This window comes from Pectinophora gossypiella, chromosome 25 (genome assembly GCF_024362695.1).
Source record: "Pectinophora gossypiella chromosome 25, ilPecGoss1.1, whole genome shotgun sequence".
Lineage (NCBI taxonomy): Eukaryota > Metazoa > Arthropoda > Insecta > Lepidoptera > Gelechiidae > Pectinophora > Pectinophora gossypiella.
The window spans coordinates 4,525,936-4,540,882 of record NC_065428.1 but is presented as its reverse complement, the minus strand read 5'-3'; the positions used below and the strand labels follow the sequence as shown (position 1 = coordinate 4,540,882).

The 14,947-nt window shown below is 41.4% G+C and overlaps 3 protein-coding genes across 4 annotated transcripts in view; all 3 read right to left on the bottom strand.

Annotated features, from left to right (window-relative positions):
• LOC126378116 (proton-coupled amino acid transporter-like protein pathetic) overlaps positions 1-12,241 on the bottom strand; it is a 31,398-nt gene extending 19,157 nt beyond the window's left edge. The window contains exons 1-2 of one of the 2 annotated variants that reach the window (XM_050026297.1): positions 12,099-12,241; positions 6,420-6,589 (exon numbers count right to left, since the gene is read on the bottom strand). Coding sequence is in view for 1 of the 2 variants with exons in the window: in XM_050026296.1 (XP_049882253.1) it covers positions 6,420-6,574; positions 12,099-12,119 (176 nt within the window). In the remaining variant the exon portion in view is untranslated. The remainder of the gene's footprint in view (positions 1-6,419; positions 6,590-12,098) is intronic. The other variant, XM_050026296.1, reaches the window with a different exon arrangement.
• LOC126378047 (irregular chiasm C-roughest protein-like) overlaps positions 1-14,947 on the bottom strand; it is a 416,593-nt gene that overhangs the window by 212,499 nt on the left and 189,147 nt on the right. The gene's annotated exons all lie outside the window — the stretch shown is intronic.
• LOC126378203 (zinc finger matrin-type protein 5) overlaps positions 1-14,947 on the bottom strand; it is a 233,798-nt gene that overhangs the window by 204,685 nt on the left and 14,166 nt on the right. The gene's annotated exons all lie outside the window — the stretch shown is intronic.

Here is a 14,947-nt window from a genome sequence, read left to right as displayed (position 1 = left end):
CGAAAGTCAATTTTCTATTGTGCAATGGTGTGAAGAAATCGAACAGCATCGCAACAATAATTGTTGGACGGATTATGAAACCAGAAACGCCACGTTCACTCACTTACAAGGACGAGCGAAGAAATGGGCAACACATTCATATCCTCTTTGCAAGACGTGGGAGGATTTAAAGGAGCGGCTTACACGGCAGTTTGCGGCTACAAAGAGATTCCACGATTTGTTCCGCGACATGGTAAATTACACCAGCGACCAAGCGACTACGTACGTGGAATATTCTACTAATAAATTGGCGATGATCGACAGGCTCGAGAGCGGTTGGAGTGAGCAGAACAAGATTGAAGTGGTGATTTCAGGTATAACCGATTACCAGGTAAGATCTCAGTTACTTAAGAATACCCCAATCGATTTTGTGACATTTGATCGTCATTTAAGTACGTATCCTAGTATTAAAAATCTTAAGAGATCCTCCGATAACACTCGTGTTCAGGCTGATGCACCACAGTCAAAGCGAACTAAATTTAATGATAAACCTTCTGATAGGCGTTGCCACCATTGTGGTAAATCTGGCCATTTAATACGTCATTGTGCATTGTTACGTAATCAGAAAAGACGCGAATTCAATAAGCAATTTCAATCCCCTAATGAGGAGCCGGATGCGAAGCCTGTTATTACCTGCTCGTATTGTAACAAACCAGGACATAACGACCAAGTGTGCTTTATTAAACAGCGTGACGAAAGAAGATCAAAAGAGGCAAAACAACCAGCAAAATCGGTTAATGTCTGTTCATCTTCGAATACGTCGTTATTAAATATTAAATTGTGTGACTATAATTTACAAGCCTTGATAGATACCGGATCTGAATGTTCCTTAATTACAACCGAAATTGCTGATTGTATACCGGATAAAAAGGAGACCGCGTTCACTCGTCTTTCGGGTATTGGTTCTGCCCCTTGTTACTCCTTTAACAAAGTAACCACAAATGTGGAACTCAGTGGGATTCACACCGAAGTCACCTTTGTTATTGTGGATTCCTCACTCATGCCTTACGACGTTATTCTAGGCAGGGATTGTTTTAGGTCGCCTGGCTTAGTATTGACAATGAGTGCTGACGGACTGAACATTTCTCGTGAAGTCTTTATTAGTACAGATACTACTGGAACCTCTCCAGATTTTGATATTAGTAATATTGACACTGACTTGACTTTAACCGAAGACAAAAATCAACTCGTACAAATACTACATGAATTCAAGACTAATTTTGTTTGCGGGAACTCACAGTCAACTGTTTCTACGGGTGAAATGGAAATTAAATTGAAAAATCCCGACAAAATTGTTCAGCGTCATCCCTATCGGTTGGCACCCGCTGAACGCACCGCGCTTCGGGGAATAATAGCAGACTTAGAGTCTAAAGGTATCATTCGCGAAAGTTCCTCCCCATTTTCGAGTCCCGCTTTACTCGTCAAGAAAAAAGACGGTTCTGATCGACTATGTGTCGATTACAGGGAGCTAAATACAAATACGGTGCGCGACAGCTACCCTTTACCGCTTATATCCGAACAAATTGATACATTGGGTAAATCTTGTTATTTTACGTGTCTTGACATGGCTTCTGGGTTTCACCAGATCCCGATGGCGCCTCAGTCTGTTGAAAAGACCGCTTTCATTACACCAGATGGGGTCTGGGAATACCTTAAAATGCCATTTGGCCTCTGCAATGCACCGTCCGTGTATCAAAGGAGTATCAATAAAGCATTGAAAGATTTAAAGGATCGAGTAGCCTTAGTGTACATGGACGATGTACTTGTTTTTTCAAAGACTAAAGAGGAAGCATTTAACCATCTGAAAATTGTCCTCAAGTCATTGACAGATGCGGGTTTCACGCTTAATTGGAAAAAATGCTCCTTTCTAAAAAAATCTGCAGAGTATCTCGGATACATTATTGCCAACGGTACTATTAGACCCAATCCAAAAAAAATTGATGCTCTGGTACATGCCCCTTTGCCCACAAATGTAAAAGAATTGAGGCAATTCAATGGCCTAGCAGGGTACTTCCGCAAGTTTGTCCCGAACTTCTCATCGATTATGGCCCCTTTGTATGCCCTTACTAAAAAGGACGCTAAGTGGCAGTGGGGAGAGGCGCATTCTAAGGCGCACAAATCCGTGATAGAGTGCTTGACTTCCTCGCCCTTATTGACAATTTTTGACCCAGATAAATTGATTGAACTACACACTGATGCCAGCTCCATCGGCTATGGTGCGGTTTTATTCCAAAGAGATGACAATCAACTAAAGGTGATAGGTTATTTTAGCCAACGGACGACAGATGTAGAAAGCAGATACCATAGTTACGAATTGGAGACGCTTGCTGTGTTTAAAGCGCTCAAGCATTTCCGACATTACCTCCTCGGTAGAGACTTTAAAGTAGTGACGGATTGTAACGCTCTTAAAGCGTCTCGCCACAAAAAGGAACTTTTACCGCGGGTCCATAGGTGGTGGGCATACATGCAAGCGTTTAATTTCGAGATCGAGTACCGCAAAGGGGATAGGATTCCACACGTAGACTTCCTTAGTCGAAACCCTGTAGCCGACGATAAGGAAGTTAACGTGCTTCGCGTCAACGACGACTGGCTGATTGCCGAGCAACGGCTTGATCCAGATATCCGTCGAACGATAGAATCGATCGAAAACGACACGTTAGATTCCTCTTTACGATCAACATTCACGCTGAGAGACAATTTGCTTTATAAAAAATTTCAGTTAAAAGGTAATACTTATAGTCGCGCTATAGTCCCAAAAAACTTTCGCTGGCAAATTATCCAACGTTTCCATGACGGACTAAAACATTTAGGGTGGGAAAAGACATTGACCAAAATTAGGGAGCATTTTTGGTTCCCGAATATGACGTCATGTGTACGCACTTACGTAGAACGATGTTTGGCTTGCAAGGTTAATAAAACTCCGTCTGGTAGAAAGCAATCCGCCTTGCATCCTATAGACAAGGTTGCCGAACCCTTCCACACAGTCCATATCGATACGAGCGGTAAATTGACTGGTGCTAAGCTTGCGAAAGAGTATGTCATCGTAATGGTCGACGCCTTTACAAAATTTTGCCATTTAACACCCGTTAAAGACCTGACTGCTAAAGCTGCCTGTGATGCATTACGAAATTTCGTTACAATTTTTGGCACTCCTAAACGTCTGATTTCAGACCAGGGCACCTCTTTCACTGGACAAGAGTTCCAAGACCTCTGCGCTGAATGGTCAATTGAATTCCATGAAATCGCTAGTGGGACGAGTCGTGCTAACGGTCAAGTAGAGCGATTCATGCCAGTGCTAACGAATTGTCTTACTATTGCAGAAAATCATGAAAAGAGGTCATGGAAGTCTGTCCTTGGCGAAGTACAACTCGCTCTAAATTGTACCGTATCTAAAAATACAGGAAAAAGCCCATTGCAATTGTTGCTGGGCTGTAATAAATGTCCGCCGCGTCTCAACGGCCTTATTTCCGAATTTGACAAACTTGATATTGCCAAAATTAGACACGAGGCTAAAGTTAGGATGGACGAGCAGGGTCTACTCGATAAGTCTCGATTTGATGCTAGTAAGGCAGTAATTAGACCTTTCGTAGTGGGGGATTTTGTGCTGGTACAAAAGAACCCAAGGATAATTAAAAAATTAAGCGAAAAATTTAGTGGCCCATGTAAAATAATTGAGATTTGTCCAAATGACCGTTATAAGATCGTACCAATCGCAGGTGGGCGTGAGCAGTACGTATGTCATGAACGGCTACGTAAGTACCCGGCTAGTTTATCGGAGTTATCGGACAGTTTAGATACCGAAGTAGTTAGCGACCAAAATTAGTGTTCAAGTGTTTTTGCGATTAATCTTGATAATTTATGTTTAAACCAATTTAATTTGTCTATGGATAAAGAACAAGACCTTTATGTAATTTGCGCAATAACTTGCTTAAATGATTACATTAATTACTACGGGTAAGCGATTATGAGTGTTGCTATAGTTTCTCCTCGCGGAGATAAGTTAATAAATGATTTGTAAAACAGTATCGTTTTGTGTTTATGTTGAAAGCTATGTACGCTTTACATGAAATACTGGATGAAAGCTGCTACGCTTTGCTCTGTTGAATTTGGTTGAAAGCTTTTTGTACGCTTTGCCGTGATATGTGTGTATGATCTTATTGAAAGTTATATGCATTATTGAGAGTTAGATGAAAGCTGCTACGCTTTGCTTTTGAGTTTCAGTTGAAAGCTTTATAATATTTTATTAAAAAAAAAAAATGTTTACGCTTTGCTGTGATAAAGCTCTTAATAAAAGTAACTACACTTCGTTGTGGTTTGATGAAAGCTTTAAACGCTTAACTATTACACTGAATTTATGTTCTAACAACGTAACGATGGTTGACTGAAAGCTGTATTGACGCTTTGTCAAGTAAACTAACTTGTCTTATGACTTTGTGTTCTAGTTGGAAGCTGCTTAACGGTTTGCTATGTGATGTTCAACTCAGCTATCAAAATCTCTTATAGGTACTTTACTGTGCCACAGTGTCTTTATACTTTACTTTATGCGTTCCTATATCATAGCGAGTTGCCATTATGAAACAACGCGAGAGCGCGTTGAGCTGCAGAATGGCCGTGTCAGAGAATGTCAGAATCGATGGGAAACTAAACGTCAGTTGAGACTGTCAGTCAAGCGTCAGTCATGCATTGGTCACCCCAATTAGTTGGGCTATCCAACTAATAATCGGTACCAACAAATAATCGGTACCAACAAATAATCGGTACCAACAAATAATCGGTACCAACAAATAATCGGTACCAACAAATAATCGGTACCAACAAATAATCAGTTCCGACAAATAATCAGCCCGACTGATATCATGTCAGATATTGGGTGGGAATTATGAAATGTCAGTGGTGCGTCTATTACACACTTCTTCGTGAGTCGTCGCCCGCGCCGGTTGTGCGCACTGACTTTTCAATTGGTCAACATGGCCGACATCGAAGACACCGATTCGGATCCTAATCCGGTTGAATCCGTCTCATATATATATATATATATATATATATATATATATATATATATATATATATATATATATATATATATATATATATATATATATATATTTGTCTGTGTACTTATTGATTTCCGTGTGGTTTCTACCTGTGTTAAATGTAATGTACCTGTCTGTCTGTGTCTGTGGTGTCCGGAAGTAATAAATGTTTCTTTCTTTCTTTCTTTTGATAAAGAGACATGCAGTCATATTATGATAAAGATAGGGATACATGTGCGTCATCATCATCATCAGCCCATTAATTGAGGAGCTCGGTGGCGCAGCGGTTAACGCGCTCGGTCTGCGATTGTTGAAGTTAAGCAACTTTCGCAAAGGCCGGTCATAGGATGGGTGACCACAAAAAATTCGCAAAGGCCGGTCATAGGATGGGTGACCACAAAAAAAAAGTTTTCATCTCGAGCTCCTCCGTGCTTCGGAAGGCACGTTAAGCCGCTGGTCCCGACTGCATTAGCAGCCGTTAATAACCATCAATCCGCACTGGGCCCGCGTGATGGTTTAAGGCCCGATCTCCCTATATAGGGAAGGCCCGTGCCCCAGCAGTGGGGACGTTAATGGGCTGATGATAATACATGTGCGTACTTTCTAATTATTATTTAAGTATATTCGTTTTTTGAGTTGAAACGCTAGTCTCAAAAAATCGTAAACAGCGGTTTGGTTGAGAAATATTCAAAGAGTCAATTTGATTTCGTTTCCTCAATTTTCCTGTACCCATTAGTTTATCTTCATAGTAGGTATAATGACGATAGACGAATAAGTGCCTACCTCAAAACATTTTATTTAGTAATAATTCGGCCCCACGCACGCCTTCCAAAAATCCGGGACTCCATAGGCCCGAGATATGGAAATGACAAACATAATAATAATAATAAAAAAAATATATATTTCCAAACCACAAAAGTAGGTTACAAAGAAACTTAACTTATTTAATAGCTACAAGCTGTCTTTTTTTGTGGATGGCTGATGCCTAAACTAAGTACTAAACTTGTAATATAGGACACCAGGCCTTCCCCCGGATTTGACTGCCTGTCTGGCCTTCCAACACGCGAAGCGAAAACCAATTCAAAGGTCACATACCTCCGAAAATGCATGCGGGTTTCCCACATTGGGTTTCCTCGCGATGTTTTCCTTTACCGCTGAGCACGTGATAATAATTTATGATCCAAATATGAATTCGAAAACAAATTGGAAAATCATTGGTTTAGGCCTGTGCTGGATTCGAACCTGCGACCTCAAAGTGAGAGGCGAGCGTTCTGCTAACTGGGTTCCCACAGCGTCCTACACAGTATAACAGAATTTATAAAATAATTATCTACAGTATTAACTTACTTGGTGGGTTTGGCTATGTTTCTGTGAGCAGCAAAGTCGTAAGGTTCCTTCTCCGAGTAGATCACATACTTCTTCTTGTCGTTGGTGTCTGGTGGTGGCTGCGGCGGGGGTTTGGACAGCTCCACGTCACCCAGCTGGGTGTGTTTGAGGTCTATCTAGGGATCAGAGATCTTTACATAATTTGGTTCGTAACAATCTTTACTATCTGTTTGGTGTGAATTACACTGATATCCTATAAGCAAAATGCAAAACAAATTACGATTTGCTCACGATAGCTCGTGTCGTTAAAAAATACGCGCGCATAAATAGGCTCACATTCGCTAAGGAGATTTTATAAAAAAAGTTTTTATGTAAAAGAGTTCTAAATAGGTTATGTATAGATAGTATAAGTTCGTTCCCTCAAATTAAGATGTTACGGCTGTTGAAATAAAGTGCATTTTTATGAAAAAGTTTTTATAAAAGAGTTCTAAATAGGTATGTATAGACAGTATAAGTTCGTTCCCTCAAATTAAGATGTTGTGGCTGTTCAAATAAAGTGCAATATCGGTTATACAGGGTCGTTACACACCATCGCCTGTAACAAGATGACCGTGGACTTTTTTTTACAGAGATTGGTTGTCTTTTTGTTATACGAGGTACTTATATGGTGACTTATTTTAGATTTGCCGTAAATATAAGTATATACCCTGGCGTGCAAAAGTATGTAATACTATTTTAAAATTACATTCTTTTTTCTAAAATATAAAAATAGAATTTGGAGATTTCAAAAAAAAAAACATTTTATAGTTAATTTTATTAGCTTTCTTTGTAACTTATATATAAAATTAAACTCTTTTTCGAGACCTTTTCACTTCGTAAGTTTATCTTGTGTACCCACATATAAAGTTATTATAATTTTAAAAGTTTTATAGGCCAGTGTATATGTAGGTATTTTACCCGCTCCAGCATAGAAACAACGTAAAAAAATCAAAACGTGAGTAATCAAACTTACTAAAAAAAAGATAAGGATTATTCCAAAAATGTAAAATCTAGTAAATGATCCGTAAATGTTTTATCTACCTATCTATTCCTTGCTTCGGAGGGCACGTTTAGCCATTGGTCCCGGCTTTTAGCCGTAAAACAATATCTACCGAAGTACCGACCCGCAGTGGAGCAACGTGGTGGAGTATGCTCCATACCCCCCTCCGATTGATTGAGAGGAGGCTTGTGCCCAGCAGTGAGAAGTATATAGGCTGTTATGTTTCTGTTATGAGTACCTACTAATTATAAATAACTAGGTACCAATACATATGTGCTTAGTTCAAAATACCAAGAAGATAATTATAAGTCTTTCTTATCGCAGTGATTTAGATAAAGAGATACAACAGATGAATCTTGTTTCAAAATAAGATAATGTTTCAATGGCATTACAATTAAATGCAGGTGTAACTCTACATACAAGATATATACATAGGTACATACATAAACTCAGGCCTAATAGCCACCGGGGTAAGCAGAGACTATGGAATTCCGTTCGCTTCGAACGTGACACACTTCTCTTGCGTCCTCCACATTCATCAATCGTTTTATACACACACGCCGGTTCAGAGTAACTCGTACTAAACCTTTTCTATGGTAGGTACCTATAGCCATTTTAAGATGAGCAAAACTTAGAGAACATGTATAACTACACAATACAGAGTGTATATCATCATCAGCCCATTAACGTCCCCACTGCTGGGGCACGGGCCTTTCCTATGGATGGATAGGGATATCGGGCCTTAAACCACCACGCGGGCCCAGTGCCGATTGGTGGTATATATGACTATAGACCTGGAAGGACTTACATTGACCAATTTGGAGATGCCCTTAGAAAACGTTTAGTACGATCTACTCTGAACCGGCGTGTGTGTATAAAACGATTGATGAATGTGGAGGACGCAAGAGAAGTGTGTCACGTTCGAAGCGAACGGAATTCCATAGTCTCTGCTTACCCCGGTGGCTATTAGGCCTGAGTTTATGTATTTACCTATGTATATATCTTGTATGTAGAGTTACACCTGCATTTAATTGTAATGCCATTGAAACATTACTTGAGGAGCTCGGTGGCGCAGCGGTAAACGCGCTCGGTCTGCGATTGTTGACGTAAAGCAACTTTCGCAGAGGCCGGTCATAGGATGGGTGACCACAAAAAAAAAGTTTTCATCTCGAGCTCCTCCGTGCTTCGGAAGGCACGTTACGACTGCTAATGCAGCCGTTGGTCCCGGCTGCATTAGCAGTCGTTAATAACCACCAATCCGCACTGGGCCCGCGTGGTGGTTTAAGGCCCGATCTCCCTATCCATCTATAGGGAAGGCCCGTGCCCCAGCAGTGGGGACGATAATGGGCTGATGATGACTCTGAACTTCAGACTAAACCTTTTGTAAGGACATCTCCAATTTGGTCAATGTAAGTCCTTCTAGGTCTTAGAGAGCAATATCTACTTATTTGTACTCTCTTGTGTAAGTTCAAAGTGGCGATTGGGGCAACCACCGTTCTACACGCCCTATCTATGGAGTAATGAAGGCGATTACTCCACCGACAAGAGCGCAGCTCTTAAATAAAGAGAGAGATGACCCATCACCAAATTACACATCATAATATAATAACTAAGTTCACGACTATGTTATGGGTAGACCAGAGGTAAGTACATTCATCGCATGATGAACGAAGTACCTAATTACATAACATAACATTTATAGCCTTTATACGTCCCACTACTGAGCACAGGCCTCCCCTCAATAAACCGGAGGGGGTATGGAGCATACTCCACCACGCTGCACCACCGAGGGTTGGTAGAGGCATTTAGACTAGCAACCCGGGACCAGCGGCTAAACGTGCCTTCCTAAGCACGGAATCATCTTTCTTTATCAGACAATTTGGTGATTCAGCCTGTAATTTCCTAACCAAACAAAGGTCAGTGCCTAATCAAGGAAAGAAAAATAATTTCGTCATCTACAGATGCCCACATTAATAAATCATTTTCCTTAAATTATATTTTCCTACAATAACAACATAAGTTCACGCCCATATAGAAAACAGGTGTGACTTGTACACCTGTTCTGACGATAGAAGAGGAAGAATTCACACATGTTCTCTGGACGTGAACCCACACTACAAGATCGATGATCAACCTCATCAACCCTGGTGTCAGGGTTAATATTAAGCCGCCAAAGGCCCCTGACATAGCTCATGTAACGACTATGTATCTTGTCTGTCACAAGTCTTATAGTTTTGCCGCAGATGGCATTAACTACTTGGCCGGACAAAAGTCTGTTTACCCCTGTCACACTTTGGTACCATGTCACATTAACTTTTTTGACAAATTGAACTGTAAGTCTCACTAAATGTCAAATATGTTAGTGCGACAGAGTCCTAAAGTGGGTACATTATATTACTCATGAATACGTACGTGCATACATGCATGTATGCAAGTTGTATAAGTTTTACTCGGTTATTACTATCACTTAAACATGTATAATGGTCCTTATCAGTTCTTTAAGACACAATATAATGTACCACTTTGAGACTCTGTCGCACTAACATATTTGACATTTAGTGAGACTTACAGTTCAATTTGTCAAAAAAGTTAATGTGACATGGTACCAAAGTGTATACATATTAATGCTCGTGACCGTACACACACACATATTATGCATATGCACATAGTGTGTAGTGGCACAGAGTGAGTTCTGGAAGTTGGAGAATGTTATGTAAAAAGAGTTTTAACCTTTAGGCAGATAGGATCAAAGTACAAGAAAGAAAAAGCAAGAATAAAACCAAAATAGGTAGCTTCCGTGAACCAGTGGTTGAGCTTTGGGCTCACGGTCCGAAGGGCCTGGCTTCCATTTCCGGTTCTTCTTCTTCTATCGTGTGGGTTGTGAGGTGGAATACCAACCTCATCAACCCTGGTGTCAGGGTTACTATTGAGCCGTCAAAAGCCCCTGACATGGCTCATGTAACGACTACTTTCTTACATCAGTAAATAGTAACCGGGACCAACAGCTTAACGTGCGCGGATCATCTTACTTTCGAACAATCAGGTGATCAGCCTGTAATGTCCTAACCAAACTAGGGACCACAAAGTAATTTTTGTGATATGTCCCCACCGGGAATCGAACCCAGACCCTCCGGATCGTGAGCCCAACGCTCAACCACTGGACCACGGAGGTCGTCCGTCGACTTCCGGTAGGGACAATCTTACAAAAAAAAAAACACTGTGCGAACGTCCCCAGCTTAGTCAGGATATTGCTGGCTTGAATCACCTGATTGTCCAAAAAAGTAAGATGATTCCGTGCTTCGGAAGACACGCTAAGCCGTTGGTCCCGGGCTACTAGCCCAGCAAACACCTCCACCAACCCGCAGTGGAGCAGCGTAATGGAGTATGCTCCATACCCCCTCCGGTTGATTGAGGGGAGGCCTGTGCCTAGCCGTGGGACGTGTAAGGTACTTGCACCGTATAAGGACCACCTTTATTAGAACCGTAATAAATTGAAATTATAAAGATTTTTCTACTTATTTTTTTTTAAATAATAAACGTAATTATATGAAGAATCTAACAATGCCGCGACTTTTGGCTATGGGTGGTTTAGGATATTGCAAGGGAAATTTGATGCAGTTTTGAAATTGAGAAGTGTGAGTTTCTGCTCATGGTCAAATCAAATCAAATATACTTTATTGCACAGTACTAAAATTTCAACAATCAGACAAAACACATGAATACAGTACAATTTGGGCGGCCTTATTGCTCTAGAGCAATTTCCTCCAGGCAACCAACAAAAGGAAACAAACATTAAAACATTTAAAATTATAACACAAACTATGACTAGTGAGTCAGTCTAAAATACCGCCCCCTCTCGTACCCGGTTCAAAGGTGCCCATTATACTGGCCGCGTTACCGCGCACTATTGCCAAGGAAACCTGTTGAACCAGGAACGAGCTGGCGCGGGGGTCACTACCGCGGTCCCTCAAGCGCCTCCCCAAAACACGAATAAAATCCTTGGCCGCCGAGCACCACACACCCGAAGTCTCGACGGCAAAAGGGACAAAATCGTGGGTCCGCGTTAAGTCCCCGTATTTCGCCAGCTTTTGGCTAGCAGCCCACTCGGCAGCTGCCCCTGCGGTTCGAGTAGTACGGGGCAGGTGCGTTGCTGCAAACGTGCAAGCACAGGTGGCGTCCCACAATAAAGCGCGCCCCCTCTCCCAGGGTATGAGCGTGAGCCCATCAGGCCTCTTACCGTCTGTACGGCTTAGACCCGGCGGTTCCAACTTGCACACACAAACAAACATTTACAACTTGGATGCGGGATGGTGCAACAAAAAAAATAAATAAAAAAAATAAATAAATTCCTAAAACTAAAAATAAACTAAACTATGGTCCTTATTCGAATCCGACCCTCATTGGGTGCAAGTACCTTATAGGGTGTTTATGTAGTTAATATTTTTTACATATGGCAATAGTACCGACTTGAATGGCCGACGCCTTCCGCGAAAGTGTAACAAATATATGAAATATATATTAAATAAATAGTGCCAAAGAACAAACTGGTGTTTGCACTTGGAAGTAGAACCCTCAACCTCTCACCATCTACTATAACTACAGTCCACACACACCAAGAGCCGAAGAACATTAAAATAAATCCAATAAACATCATAACTTACATGATTCGCTGTCATTTCCATTTTATTATTTTCCGTTTTATTTTTCCTACTTTCCGTGACCGCCTTCTGTCGTATATCCCTTCCGTTCCGACATTAACGTCTTCGTTTTTAAATATCACAACACGAGCTATCTTACCACTGGTTCCGTTACAATTAAGACGACTCCACCTCATTGTCGCGACCTTGTGTGGTACAAGCGATAGGAAAATCTTCTTAGGTTGTTGCAACTAATATGTTTTACGGGAAAACCAACATTATTTTAAAAGAACATCTAGGGCCTAGGGCTTCTAAAGGTTATTATTATAAGGTTAGTGATTATATAGAAGATTATGTGAATGCATGGGATTAACTGTCTGGGAACTGATATTAGCCAGCCAAATGACTAAATTGTATAACAAAATTTTGTTTTTTTTTTTAAGAACGTCTAGGGCCCTATGCCGAGGCCCGTAAAGTCCCAATCACACAAAGGACAATCTCTCGAAATAATTTCTCATCGGGAATCGAACCCGGACCTACAGATCGTGAGTCCAGTGATCTATTCTTATATTATTTAGTCTATTCGATACCACTGCTGGGCAAAGGCCTCCCCTTGATTTTTCCACTTCTCTCGACTTTTCGCGATTTCCGGCCAATCCCTCCGATAAGTATTGAGGTCGTCACACCATCTTTTACGCGGTCTTCCTCGACTTCTATGCCCGCCCTGAGGTATCCAGTGAGTAACGACCCGTGCCCATCGCTCCAGGTGCATCCGACAAACGTGTTCGGCCGGCGGCCCAGTCCCACTTCAGTTTGGCGGACTTTTTCCCAACATCAGCGATACCTGTTTTGAAGCGCAGTCGAAGGACGTAATATACGATCCCAACGACCCGATTACTCTAGCCATAGACGCGGCCAATCAGCTCGCGACTTCAGGACCCCGATACCGACTTATCGCTATCGACCCACTAGGGTCGATTAATTCTTTCAAATATTTTTCCTCTCAGACGACGCCCTGAGCAGAGGTTCGAGCCCAACTGGGCACTCTCAGGCCTGTTATCTTAAACGTTGTACCGGGTCAGAGCCTTCAGCGCTCCCCATTTGTCCGGCCAAGTAGTTAATGCCATCTGCGGCAAATATACTAAGGCCACGTCAAAAAAAAAATTTGGAGCGCAGTGTAGTGTTTCGCACACGGTCGATTCGTTTTACGGCTAGGATATTGCTTCAATTGCTCTTGAGAGCTCTTGAGAGACCTTGAGCTTGGACTTTTTGAACGGTTGTTAATAAAGATAAAATACTTTCTCGATATCATTTAGTGCGCAATAGTACTCTACGTTATTCTAATAAATTAATGTTCAAAACATTGTACCTACTCATACTTATTATACATATCATTAGTCTGTATAAAATACCTCTTTATCTTTCGTAAGTATATATTTGTTCGCGTGAAATTTTATTGCTTATTTCAGGTTTTATGATAACCGTGAAGCGGTGGTAGCCCAGTTAGTAGAACGCTTGCCTCCCACTTTGAGGTCGCAGGTTCGAATCCAGCACAGTATTAAACCAATGATTGTCGAATTTGTTCAGGTCGTTTAATACTAAAATACAGGGTGTTAGTCACATCGTAACAAATACTGAAAGGGATGATTCAGACCATGATTCTGAGTTAATATAAAGTGGAAGTTTTTAAAGTATTTACAATTCTATACTTTTGCGATTGCAAACACTTGATATTAATTTAGAATCATGGTCTGAATCAGCCCTCAAAGCTTTTGTTACGATGTCACTAACATCCTGTATTTGCGTATTATGGATAAACATAATTTATAAACTTTATTTAATAGGCATTTTTTGTTTGTTCTACAGCTGCAAATTGGTTACCTATTAAATACCTATTAATCGGTCATTAGTATTAAAAAAGAGCTCTCGTCAATCGAATGACAATTTCCATTAAAGTAGGTAAACAGAACACACTAGTCAGCCGATACTTAGTTAAAACGTTCTCAATTACGTTACTAGGTCGTTATATATAAAAACAAGCGGCAAAGAAAGAGGGTAGACAGATATGTCTGCCCGTAGAAAAGTATGGATCTACATACTCCACTCCAAACTCATTAGATCAGTCATCCCGTGATCATGGTACTTGCAACAGTGTCGAAATATCAGGAGTCTCATATCCCTGATTTAAACGCAGTAAGAACCCGTTGTTTTTTAATTATTATTAGCTCGTTAGTTGGTAATTTGAAGATATTTCAGAGCTATTACGAGATACTAAACATGAGAGTCGAATGAGGTTATATTTTTATGCAACGATTATCATGATCAGAAAAGTCCACATTGTGTCCAGGAACGAATGAAACGGCAGACCCGGACTTCTAGATGGCTTTTAGTGTTCCGTATCCAAAGACCGTTAGCCTTTGGTCTTGATTCCATACAAGACCGTCAGTAACCCGGCCCTAGGGGGGACAGTCATCTTCTCTGCCCTCCACTGGGGCAATTCCTGTTCGGCGCGTCCTTGCCGCGGGGGTGGGTGCCTCTTACTTCAGTAGGCCGGAGTGAGATGGTGGCCGAGTTCGAATAGGGACCCAGGCTTACGGGGTATAACGTAGAACCCTTGCCCAGGGATACGAGTGAAGACCTCAACGGTTGCAGAGGCGAAGATGGGAGCCATCGGTACGACAATGCAGGACGGAAGGGACAAGTCACAAAGACTGAACCTAGAACCTGACAGAGGGCTGCAGTAACTGTCAGTACTATTCGGAGGCTGAGGACAGGAGTCCTAGTATGGCTTTGTAATAGACTACTTTGGGCGCCATCCCACTTGCATCAGACAGAGTACTGCGGGTCGGAAGGCAAGAGGGAAACCACTGCCC